Source organism: Sphaeramia orbicularis, chromosome 16 (genome assembly GCF_902148855.1).
Source record: "Sphaeramia orbicularis chromosome 16, fSphaOr1.1, whole genome shotgun sequence".
NCBI classification, from domain to species: domain Eukaryota; kingdom Metazoa; phylum Chordata; class Actinopteri; order Kurtiformes; family Apogonidae; genus Sphaeramia; species Sphaeramia orbicularis.
Genome location: NC_043972.1, coordinates 35,718,647 through 35,732,292, shown reverse-complemented (window position 1 = coordinate 35,732,292; position 13,646 = coordinate 35,718,647). Strand labels below are relative to the sequence as shown.

General features: G+C 39.4%; 1 protein-coding gene across 2 annotated transcripts in view; it reads left to right on the top strand.

Annotated features, from left to right (window-relative positions):
* adam22 (ADAM metallopeptidase domain 22) overlaps positions 1-13,646 on the top strand; it is a 72,999-nt gene that overhangs the window by 8,621 nt on the left and 50,732 nt on the right. For both annotated transcript variants that reach the window (XM_030158317.1, XM_030158318.1), the window contains exon 4: positions 13,295-13,361. In XM_030158317.1, coding sequence (XP_030014177.1) covers positions 13,295-13,361 — 67 coding nt within the window. The remainder of the gene's footprint in view (positions 1-13,294; positions 13,362-13,646) is intronic.

Here is a 13,646-nt window from a genome sequence, read left to right as displayed (position 1 = left end):
AGATTACAAACTACTACTGACTTACTACATTAAATTAATTCCAGTCGAGAAGCCTGATATTAATCACTACTTTTTTAGGTATTAACAAGTTTCGCTAGCAGATAAAATATCCTGCTGGTGCTGATAAATCAGTCTATGATAAATGAATGAACCGGTTTTATTTACAAATCAGTTATTCCCACATCAATCAGTTTGCTAATCTCAGCCTCAGTGGGATTTTGCATAATTTCTTTTACGTAAAGAAAACTTCTTGCTCATCTATGCTTTTGCGAATTGATTAGGGGAAACAACGATGTGTGAAATAAAAATGTTCAATTTACTAATAAGCTCCTCATATTAAAAACATCAACAGCTCATTCAGTTTTCTCAGAGGCTATGTGTAAACAGTCATATTAAATCATTACTCAGCCCAGTTGACACAGTTGTTTACAACAAGTGGTGAGATATTGTTGTTATTGTGAAGAGTGTTTTGGTTTGTGTTGAGGGACAAAGTGAAGGAGTGTTGAGAGCGGGGCATGTCCATGTGATGTTGTCTTCATGCACTATGTAGGTTATGTATGTATGACAATGTGTGAGTGCAGACGGAGAAAAAACAGGTGGGCAGGTCCAGCTGGGACTGGAGAGTTTCATAACCTCTACGCTGTTATGAAATAAAGTGTTGCTGCAGCATAAAGAAAAAGGAGGGCTTCTTCTTCCTCTCCTCATGCTCCGACACTGGCAGACACTGTGTATTGTTATTTCTACTATTGTGTCATGCAGACAGATTATATATGCTAATGCAGAGGGTTAGTTACAGACAGTGCTAAATGTGTAATTCATCTCTATGAAAGGTGGGTATGTTTGCAGGTTGGGGATGGAGGGGATTCAACACTGATGTAACCATGAGTCCCACCAAATGTTAGACAAACATCGAACGCTTCAGCGGTTTGATGAATGTGTCCATATGTGTCGCTGTGAATGTCTGTGATGTGAGTCATCAATAAGATGTGAGCCCTAAAAAGCTGCGGCTGAGTCTTTGTGTGTGTTGTTTCATCGGGTCTCAGGTGCAGACAGGCCACGCAAAGTGTTGTCTTAATTAGAGATAACAACAATGGATTGAAAGAAATGAGGCTCCGGCAGAAAAAAGGGAGGATCAATACTGAGGAGGTGGAGACTTAAGAGAATGGAGCAAAGAAAGAATGCCAAATTACTGAGCTCTCGTGCTTTGTTTTAATTTTGTGTCTTCGTGATCAACATTTAAATGGACTTTTAAGTATAATAGCCTCTATTTTCTCCAAACCAAGCTGATATAGCAACCGAGGTGTGTATCCTAAACAAAAACTGCTAATTTAATCTGCAGTCGATGTTGTAAATGTTAGAATAACATAGATTATGGTGTATTTGAGTCTTAACTAAATCTGTATATGTGTGTAACTCACAGATGTATGTGCTAGTAAGATATCAAACTCACTGTGACTATTTTTCAGCAGCTTACACTCATGTGTAGAGCAGTAAAGGGGAATGAGACACCAGTTTTCTAAAGTGAAAGTCCAATTTTAACATCATCTACCTATAAACACATGCCTTCCCTGCATAATATGAAATCACTCAAGTTTTATGACATGGCTACCAGTGTACTAATTTATTTCATTCTGTTGGTGAAAAATGTTAAGACTTTTTCAACCAAACATTGCATAATAATTATCATGCAAGACCTTGAAGCTGATACAGAGTTGATTGAAAATGTAATATATTCAGGTTTTTAAAAAATACCTAAAAGAGACATAGTCTTCAAGCTCACTTTATGTTTGAGGGAGAAATATAACCTTTTTTTGCAGTCCAGTACATATGATCTTATGCTATACATTTTGACCAATAAGCTATTATGCTCTATGTTGAGGTGTTCTTAAAGGCCCTATTGAAGCTGTTTTATGTGTGTACAGGCAGTAATAAAAAGTAAAAAATAAGATTAAAAACACAATTTTAGAGTGCTTGGTTGTATTGAAGATTCCTTTATGATCCTTTGCATTCTGTTTCAGCACAAAACAAATAGGAGTATTACTTGTGCAAAACCTGATGCCCATTTTCTCTTACGAATGTCTCCCGCATTTAATGTCCCTTTTGATATATGTTCATCAGACGCAGAAACCGAGTCTTTCAGCTAATTAAGAAGAATCTCTTATTTACTTCCAGGTCAGATAAGTGCATCAAACTGCCAACAAGCTATTTGTGCTGATTTCGTGACGTTGCTCATTTATACCTGACTTTGAAGAGACTTTACGTCATTTATTTTATCCTTAAAATATGTGTAAGTTTCCACCTGCGCTGGACCATGAAGGGTGCTGATGCTGCGTTCTTATTTGTGTGCATTCCTATACTCTGCATGTGCGTATTATGTGTTTGCTGCTTGTATGTACATGTGTATGCAGCCTCATACTTATGATTTAACTCTCTCTCATGTCCCATTCCAAGATAATTTATCATCCACCCATTTTCCCCTCCCTGCATCGTGACATTGGTACAACCTAACTCCACTCTTCTTCTCCTCACATGTCTCTTCTCCACCTCCATCTCTGTCTCTCCTCCTCTGTTCCCAGGTCTGTAATTTATTGCAGGGAGGCGTGATCTGATTTACTGCAGACTTAATGAGAAAAACACAGAGAGGGAAGAGTGTGTGTTAAAGAGAGAACTAGAGGGAAAGTGAGGCAGAAAGAAATAGTTAAGGGTAGAGAGAGAGAGAGAGATAGAAGGAGAGATGTGTGGATGTCCTTCATGCACCCTTGAGTCTTGGTGGGTGGGTTGAGTAAGTGGAGGAAAGATGGAGTGTATGGTAGTGTGTGTGCAATTCATGCTCCGGGGAGGGAGGTACTTGAAAGAAGTACCTGAAAAAAGAATAAGAAAACAACTCGTCCTCTCCTCTCCTCTCCTCTCCTCTCCTCTCCTCTCCTCTCCTCTCCTCTCCTCTCCTCTCCTCTCCTCTCCTCTCCTCTCCTCTCCTCTCCTCTCCTCTCCTCTCCTCTCCTCTCCTCTCCTCTCCTCTCCTCTCCTCTCCTCTCCTCTCATAATCACGCACAGTTCAGCTTTCTCTCTCACACTGGGAATTATGTTTGTGAGCGTGTTTTTGAGCTAATATAGTTTTGACAAACAGTATATTACAGATCATGTTTGCTAAGTGGCTCAGCTAAGACTCTGTGCTGGTCTATGAGGCACTGAATGCATATTTGTGTGTGTATGTGAGTGTGTTTTGCCGAGTTTGTGGTGTGTGTCAGGAAGGTTGTTACAGCTTAATTTTATGGAGGTGAACAGGGTTAATTTAGAAGAACAAATAGCAGCACAGGTGTTAGCAGAAACAGTCTACCAGTGTGGGGTTGTGCCTCGTCCCTCTTGAGGGGTCCATCTGAGATTCTCTGTGGGCGTTTTCAGGACAGACAGAAGCAAGTGCAAGATTTGTGATTATAGAAAGGTGAAGTCCCACCCCTTCTTATTGGGCCCCATGAGACGTTATTTCAAGAAAAAATGTATTAAAGTCTATGGTGAGGGACTGGTGATGTTTTGATCCCGACTGAATTATGCCATCATTTATGCATTTGATGTTTGTCAGTTTAAAAGATAATTTGACCCATGAAGAAAGTCATTTGTGGTAAAACTGTTGAAGTAGCAGACTGTGAGATCATGTAAATAGAAACCCTACACACCTTAAAGATGCAGAAGTGACAACATCGTAACTTTCTCTGTCCACTGTCTTTTCTGAGTAGCTGCAGATGTTTTTGCAGATCTCAACATGAAACATACTGAGGTGACAGCCGTTTTGGTCTTTGCAACTGTTGGTGACATATATCACATGCAAAAAGCAATGCAGCCCACTGTGCTGTTTGGCACAAACCAAATGCTACTTTACAATCCTTACCCCAAACTACAACTCAACAGATATCGAAAATGTCATTGATTGAACCACTGTTTATATTTATTCCAATCTTAGATCCCATTGGGTATAACGGGAGGGGTGAGACTTCAGCTCTATTCTATAAGGCTGACCTATATGAGTTTTTCACTGGCCAAGAGAGCAGGGTGGCTGATGGTTGATGTACGTTATAATGCTCATTTCATGTTATTACCCCACCCCCCAAAGGGGAGGCAAGGGGTTTTGTTTTTGGTTAGGTTTGTTTGTTTGTTAACACTCTAGCAGCAAAACTATCAGTTGAATTTATACCAAATTGGGTTTATAGATTGCCAGTGACCCAGAATAGATCTGAGTACATTTTGGGAAAAGTAAGTCAAAGTTCAAATTTTTTATGAAGTTTTAAAATCTTTTTTTCCCCATTTACTTATAATGGGGAAATTTTAAATGTCTATGAAAACATCAATTTTGTTTCCATTTATCTAAAATTTGGCACATATATAGAGGCAATAGATATGCTGACATCAGCACAAGCATGGACATGATGATATCAACTGGATTGATACCAAAATAAGATACAATACTTGCGAGGGGCGGGGTTTGTTGTGCCTGACACCACTTGTTGTTTATATTTTGCATTTGATCAAATACAACAATTTGGTAATAAGAAAAATGAGAAACAAAATCACTAAACTTAAACAGACCCTTTATTCATTCCTTCAGAGAAATTCAGGAGTTCAGGGTGAGTCACATCTGAAAACTCAGTATCAGCTCTAGCCATAGACTGTAAAAAAGTAATGGATGATGCCTCAGTGATGTCCAGTCGACGGCTGTTTTAAAGCCTCAGGTTAGGTTGTCATCATCCTGTGGGCCCACGTTTGTGTAAGAGGTGTATGTAAGGCTGGTGAAGTGCAAGGCATGAAACTCAAGCAGTTTACACTAATAGAAGTAGTTTCAGGCTTAATTAAACATCAGTTAACACATATACTATTATTCAAAGCAATTCTGCTGAACTAATTAAAGGCTACCTTGTTGACCATATAATCCAATATGCTCTAGTGATAACACAAGCTGAAGTTACACTTTATAGGCTGGGTAACCTTCACAACAGGATCCTCAGACAGTCTTGTTAGTGTAACTTCTCAACCACAACTGCCTGTCAGTAAAAAAACATGTTTTATTCACTAGGAGCTCCAAATGTTCAGCTCAGCGGCTGAGCTAAATGTCAATAAAAGTCCACATGTACAGACACAGACGGCACCCACCTGTCACTCACAGTGGCCACACCCTTGATTCAGCAGAACGCTGAACCTCAATATGATTTAAGATCGTGAGTTATATAGAAATACACTGGCCAGAGAGTTGAAGGGGAAAACAGAGATGGAGCTCAGGCTGTAAACATGTTTAATTCTGCTGCACAGTGACGTCAGCCTCAAGTGGCCATTTGAGGAACTTTGTGACACTTCACATTGGCTTCATCTTTCTGCCTCGGATGTTACCAGCAGGTTCAAGCCTTGTTAGAGCTGATTACAATACAATGTATTCTGCTGGTACTCATGGAAACCTTATAAGATATAAGTTAGACAGATATGCTAATTTTCAGTATATTATACCCCAGCTTTCACTACTGTTGTTTTGAATTTTGTGATCTGGGTTGGTGATGTTTCCAAGTGGGAAATTAACTTTATGAGGCAGTTCCAATTTGGACTGCACTTGAAATAATAAAGGATTGTTCGACAGCAGCTACACTGACAAGCCCACCTGCACTGTCTTTTCTTTTTTTTTTTTCTGGGTTAACAGACTCAGGTACTGTCCAAAAAAAAAGTAAATAGTATTTCTCTATTAATTGGTCTGTCACTATAATACAGTTGCACTGATTCAGCGACCCCAGCGATCCTTTCTTCTCTTTCTTCTCATCCTCTTTTATTCCATTATTTCTTCTCGTCTCCATCTCACCCAGGCCTCTGTTCCCCCTTCTTCTCAGCCAATCTGCCTCACTCAGTCTGGAGGATTAGTGGAGACAAAGAGTGATCCAGAAGCCGGTTCTCACTGTAAGACAGGGACAGGAGGAAAACTCTTGTTCTCGCAGCAGGAAAACATACTAATTCCTCTTTGAAGGCTTTTGTCTCTCGTAGCTTACTCCTTTTCCTGTGTCACGCTAAATAAAAATCAATCAGATGTATGGTTTACAGTCAGGAGATTAACTGTTTAACAAAATTTACCACTGCTTATAGCCTGCAAGGAAGATAGATATGGAATGAAATTACACATGAAGATGGATGTTGAGAGTTAAGGTTGGGTTTTTTTAAAATACAATTAACTCGTCATTTGAACATAAATTGGAAAAAGTACTGTGGTTATGTAGTCCCATTTGGTGTACAGGGCTCCAAAAGTCTGTCTGTGTTTTTATTAACCCTGTTTACATGGCATGGAGTTCACTAACAGTTCTCATGTTGTCACTGATACAGATCTGCATGTTCTCCTTAGTGCCCACAACATCCCCAGCCACTGCATAATTCAGGAGCCCACTCTATTTAGCCTGCATGTTGCGTGCTATAGAAACCGCACCCAGTGCTGCAGAAAAACACTTCTCAATAAGGTCCAGACTTTGTTTTTTCTTTTTTTTTATTCTAAGTTCTCCTTTGCTTTTCTGTTAGCTTCCATTTTCCTTGTTTGTGAGTGTTAGTATTCCCTGTGTAATAAAAGAAGTCCCAGCGTGTATGCTAGTGGAATTGCATGTCTGATAAGTGATTGGAGACTGAATGAATTACAGCCTGGAGACCTTTAATGAGGCCTCAGTGGGAGGGAGGGCAAGGCAGGGAAGGGGGTAGCGAGCAGGTGAAAGCAGCTGCAGTCTCCCTTAAGAGAACCCCCCCCCCCCCCCCCCCCCCGCCAGCTCTCCTTCTCCTTTTCACATCTTTATTATTTCTCTTATCCACCTTTCCATCTTACTGCATCCCCCATGTGTTCTCCAGTGCTCTTATCCTTTCTCCTCTCGCCGGCTCTTTTCCGTCAGTGCTCCCCCATCCTCATTACGGACCCCTGACACAGCACATGTTCAGCCCTTTGTGTGGCCCTGCCCTTTTATTACAGGGTTAAATGGCAAATCCATATATGGAGCAGAAGTGCATTTGATGACTGCAGTGCTTATGTGCAGATGCATATGGACCTTCGGCAGCATCCGATCAATTTCCAAACCGTCTCTTTTCTCGAGCCTGTGTTTATGTTTGTGTGTTTCAGGATGTCGATCGTATTAAAAAGAAGCTTTGAAAGCAGCTTTATTGGCTTGTGTGAAAGCAGTGAAAAGCCGGGTACCCCAATTTGTGTGCTCACATTTAGACTTTAGTCTTGCCAATCGTTCCTTTTTGTGTTCTTTTTCATCCAAGTGTCACAGCGGTGCTAAGCGACCCAGATCGTGAGAGGAATTTTAGACCACATGGAAACTTGGTTCATGTGTATGTGCATGTTTCCTGTCAGGAGATAAAAACTGGGTTGCTACAGCAGATGTCATTGTTCAGAGCAACTCAAAACAAAATGCTTTAAAGTAAAGATGAAGTCTGATGTGACTGACAACCAGACAGACTCAGTTCACCCATTGCTTCTGTCAGTTTTCACGTCCTGAATAAGTGTTTTTAATGCACCATTTTTTTCCATCTGAAGCTGCGTCACTAGTGTGTGTGTGTGTGTGTGTGTGTGTGTGTGTGTCTTCATCTGTGTGTGTGTCTGTGTGTGGGTTGGCTGACATTAAAGTGAAGAGAAATGGAGAGAGGGATGTGATTACTATGTAAATGGATGTTCTCTGTTGGCTATGAAATGGTTTAAGCTGAAGTGGTATGTCTGGATCCACCCTGAAATCCAGGTCTGATTGACAGCAGGACGCCACCTCTTGAGCAGATATTGCCGTGGTGACAGAGCCAAGAAAATTCTCTTAAAGCACAGTCGAGGATAAGCCGACTATTAAAAAGAGAATGGTGTGAATTTGAGCAACAGACAACAGAGACAAAGGGATATGCCTTCTCTTTAAAGGTCCAGTTTTTAAGATTTAAAGGAGTAAGGGGGGATCTAATCGCAGAAATTGAATATGGATGCTTCTATGAAACTGGGTTCATTTTGGTACCTGGCACTATGCCAGCTTTTTAGACCCAATAAGAAAAGGTAAATTTAGACATATTTCCCTCCAGAATGTACCTAATGATGACCTCAGATAAATGCAAAAAAAAATTTTGACTCTTGCTCTGAGCCATCCCAAAATTAATGAATTTTTAATAAAATACTGGGGCCAAAAATAGGACCAAAATTGGGACATGAAAAGCTACCTAGGTGTCAGTGCATTTTATGTGGAAAACTTCACTTGAAATGGTCTTATATACCACTATAAATAAAGACACTGTGTTAAATGTGTTGATCCTAGTGTTTTTTCTAATCCAAACATGAAGGTTTTTCATGAATCGGCAGTCTCATTCCAGGTTTTGTATGTAACCTATCGTGTCCACTCGCATTACATGCAGAACCTGCCCATTTAAACACTAATAAATTGCAAGTGATTTTGCAACAGCGGTAATTTTTGTGAAACATTCTGCCTTGTTTGATTCCCAAAATGTACCTGTGAGAGAATAGAAAGGTATTCTAAAAAATAGTAGCGCATCATTTTCATGTCCTTTTTACAGTGTTACATGTGGATTTTTGTATTAAAAAATAATATAAAAATGTGCTTTATGTGAAAAATAGTTAATCTTTTATCTCAGTAAATATTTATTTTTAAAATAGACCCAAAGTGCTTCCAAACTTCCTTCATAACATTAGGCTACATCTTGTTTGAATTTTTAGCCCCCATGTCCTGTTTTTAGGGACCAGTTTCATAGAAGCACCCAAATACTATCTGTAATTGTGTTTTCATTGGTCTATAATTATGCAAAATTAAGCTTACCTTAGATTGAGCTATTTATATTTATCACAGGGTGCAGGTCGTGTCTTTGGATTCCACCTTATAGCTACTAACCAGTTAAAAGGAATGCAGCATGAAATAACGCAGTCATCAACAGAACTCTTTGTTCCAAAATTGGCATTCCTCCACCTTGACTTCTTTGGGGTTTTTCTAACACACATGCTGTAAATATCTCTATTACAACAGTGCAATTTTCAGCTGAGCTTCATTGCTTACCATTATAGCAGTACTTATAACTTGTTCTTGTAGGCCTACACTGACATCAAACATACATCAGCGTTGATGTTGCACTCAAGTTTTTCGCTCCATGTTAAACTGTAACTTACAATAAACTTACAAGACAGCGGAAATCTCACTGTAGGCCCCTTTAGCAGCAGTTCTTTTGTGACCCTTGAAGCAGCAGTGGAGGGAAGAATGTGAGAATGTAAAAATACAAACCTTCCCTCTGCTATTCTCTCCTCTAGGTACGCATTGAAAGACTAAATGAAGTATGTTTTGCAAAGGTGAAGCCACTTTCCCAAACTTCTGTTGTTATGCAGAGTAGAGCAGCAGAGGTTTTTAGAATTTGATCACTGATAGGTAATTACAGCTGTCAATCTCATATGGTTCACTCCTACCTGCCTGTGATTAGCTACAATCTGAGCATCATAGGGTAGATTTCTTACAGCCTGAGCACAGGCAAGGAGTAGATGGAGATGTCTAGTTTCCTCAGAATTACAATATGCTGAAAGTTAATAAAAAAAGTTTAAAATCTATCAAGCACACCAACTTTAACATCTTTACTGTAAATCATTGCCTAAATCAGCAGAAAATGTGCACATTAAGGTCTTACTCCTTTGACATAGTGATGTTTTTTTTTTTTTTCGTTTTTGGCCTGATTTCCCCCATTTCCCATTTTTTTTGTTTTCCTTGCCATCAAAGTGTTTGTTTTCATCTCACAAACTGATACTATTTATCAGTGTTTATGTCCAGAACAGTGTCACATGCAAGCAACAAATGTGCTCACTCTGTGTATTTACTTCTGACATTTCTTGTGTTTGTAGACCAGACTGATGCACAGTTTTTTCTTGCTGACAAAGTGCTCATGTTCATTTTACAAACTGACAAACAGTTCATCGGTGTTTATGTCCAGGGTTTCCATTGCAAGCAGGGGATGAGTTCACTCTGGGTTTACTTCTGACATTCCTTGTGTTTGTAGACCAGACTGATGCTATGAAGAGGTTGCAAGAGATTATATATTCATATATATATAGCATAAATGTATGCGTGTTAAGAGGAAGATGAGGCCACTGTATGTGTTGCTGGGAATGTCTCTTTATATTTGTGTGTGTCAGTGTGGGGGATGGGGGTTGCTGCAAACACGAGAGGCTGAGTGTGCGTCTTTGTCTGTCAAATAAATTATTTAAATCCCACAACAATTAAAGCTGAAATCTGTTATCAGCGTCCTCCATTAGAAACCCGTGTGTCTGCCTTGCTGGCTCAGTATGCTTCTTGCTTGCTCCCCCGTCTGAGCTCGGCGTGGGGCCGGATAAAGATCACAAGCTCTGAATCTTAAACACACATTCTAGCAGAACAAAGTCAAACAGCATGCGGTTGTGACCCAGGGACTCTCACATACACCGAACATCTTCATCTCAGGAGTGTATGAATATTTTGGCGAGACCACTCTTTGATGTGAAATTTTGTTAAAATGGAACATGTTTGTTTGAGATACAGCCGGTTTCATTTGCACAGTTTAGTTTAGTTGTTGATGTGTGATCTGAGGCTGTATGAAAAGAGTTTCCTGTTTATAGCAACAAGAATTTGAGATGGTGGGCAGTGCACAGTGGGATATCTGTTGGGTCAATGAATTCAATGTTGTCACCTTATTTCTCTCTCCCTTTAACTTTAACTCCATTCCTTTGTTTCATTATACTCCCCCTGACATCCATTCCCTTCCTCTTTCCATTTTATCTCCTCTTTCCCTGCATATTTTTTATAGCCAAGACAAACTGCCCATTAGTCATCTTCCAAAGCAGCCTCTTCTCTCCGAGTGTGTGCGTGCTGCTATCAGGAGTTTATTCAAATATACCTCGTATATCAAACCTTATCTTAAGATCAGACTTGTTGTGACTCATTAAAGTAGCTGATATTTTCCCCCTTTGTTCACTGCAGACAAAGATATTGTAATTTTTGAAAGCTGGATACACAAGTTAAACTACTTAGATGACAAAAACAGTTAAAGGCTGTCCATAAATTCAAAAAGTGTCACAATTTTACATGAACAAGACAAAAAAATGAGAGAGAAATCAAAGTAACTAGTGCAATATTTAGATTTTATCACAATAGTCAGTTTGTCGTTACTGTCAGTTTATCATTTGAAAAATACTAAATATTCAATAAAGACTGTTGCCCATAAAGTTGGAATAATTTAGTTTTCAGATGCATTCCTCTTTTTATTCCTATTTATATACATGAGGAAAACACCTTTGACCGGGTGCAATGATTACACACTTTATCTATCAAGAATAAATCACATTGTCACAAACATTTCATGAAAAGAGGAAAAAATAATTCAAACTGTATGGGCAACACTATTTAGTAATATATAAAATGAATATAAAAACAAGACAGAGATGGCATAAACAACATATTCAGATCACGCTGTTCCCCAAGGGCAAAGTTCATACATTCATATGGGCATTTAAGATGATTTAGGAACCGTGTCAGCTGTAAGGTGTTTCTGCGGTTTGATAAGTATTGCACTGCAGCGAGGCTAACCCTCTGGAGCTTTGAGCTAAAATACAACCTCAGCATAAGCTTAACATACATATGATGTGCTGATCTCTGGGAGATTTAATGTCTCCTGCATCCACTGTTTACCTTCAACATGGTTCCACCTAAAGCTTAGCATTGGCTCAAATGAAAAAAGCCTCATCTGCTGTAAACACTGCAGTAAATAGTCGATGAAGAGACTAATCCAGATGCATAAAGACTGTTGTCCTTTGCGGATTTTAGATTTGACTGAAAGTTGTAACGATTGCTTCCTTTGACACATTAATTGACTTTGCATTTGTTTTGACTAATTCAGCACTTGGGGCTCAGGTTCAGCTTTGTTATTCACTTCATTTGACTTAAAAAGTGCATAAAGTTTTGGACTGCCACACTTACTTTTTAGCTGGCAAAAATTGCATTCATTCCAGTGTGACCTGCTCTTGTAGCAGTTTGTAACTGTGATTAAGTTCCTGCAGAAGTTCTTCCAATTGTGGATGCAGTGCTGTAATCTTTATTATCACAATATAAATGATACATTGCTGGATGAAAAATAAAACATACTCTCATCTTTGCCCAGCCTTTGTATCCTTCACTTTACATTCAGTTTGAGGAAGGTGAAACTCCATCCTACCTGCTTGTCCCCCGCTCCTGTCTACATTTTGACAGGAAGTAGGAGTTGACTGATGGCTCTTTGGTTGGATGTAGCAAATGACTTGTTCAGGTCCTTCATGCTGCTTTGGCTGCACATTTTTTGTTTCAATTCCTGCGTTCTGACTAATGAAAACAGCAGTCCTGCCAATGACTCACATTTTTTTGGAAAAATACTTTAAGGACCTTAGTCAGCATATGTAAATGATTAAAAACAAGTTTAATGCTGAATGCACGGTTTGATTTTTATCTTGTTTACTTGTTGTGCAATGCTGACTTATTTGTTCTTAGTATTTGCATTAAGTGTGTGTGTTTGGCGCTGGTCACTGAATATATTAAGTGCTCTATATAAGGGGGAAAAAAGAAGCCCTGTCCTATTGCCTTATCTCTGCGTAGGCCTGCCTGTGTATGTGTGTGTCCTTGTTCAGGTCACCTATTTGTGAGATAAGAGGCTAAACTTTTAACTATATTTTATTTTTTTAAATGGGCTGAAGAAGGGACAGATCCCCATTCATATGCCACATCTCCCTCTACCTCTATGTGTATGTGTGTGTGTGTTTGGTTGTGTGTCTGCACTTTACACTATAGCTCATACATCTTTGTCTCTGATTGGGCCTGCAGTGTGTATCTCCATTGGGATTCTTGGGTCCAGCTCTGCTGAGAAAGCACACAGACTGATTTCCTCTTATTTATGCCTCCCTCTTTCTCTTTCTTGCTCTTTCAGTTTATTTCCTGCCTCCTTCCTGTTCTGCCTGTGTTGCTTCTTTTACTCCTCAATGACCTTCAGTTGTCCTTCATTTCTCTGACACACACACACACACACACACTCACACACACCAGACATTTGCTAGAAGACTAGATTTGTATAATTGTGTTTGTGTGCTGGAAATAGCCTCATCTCCTGTAGGCTGGTCATAATTAGCCGGGCTGATGCTCTGAGGCTTAGGGCTGCCACGGCTGAATACAATCACCCTATAAAATAAAAGCACACGCCTGTAACTGAGTGACACTGGAATTAAAAAGGCCCATTTTGTAACTTCTCCTTGTTTCTCTCTCTTCTCTCTCCCCAGTGACCTCCTGGCTTCAGACTACACAGAAAGGCATTTGTCAGAAAAAGGGAATACTGTCGTCACAAATGTAAGGCTGATAATTATTTCTCCTTATGCTTACACGCACTCGCAAACATCCCCAGTCTTGACATTTTATCTTATTTGGCCCTGAAATAGCTAGAATTGAATTGTTCTTTTTTCTGGCTTGCATTTTAATAATGTCCCTCTTGGATTAACCCACAAAGACCCAAACATCCACCGTCGACCAAACCATCTACTGATTTAAACTGTTTAATACCTGTTGATCCATTAATCCTATCAATACATGTAAATAATTGGAGTAAAATACAGTTTGTCATCTTTTCATGGTCAT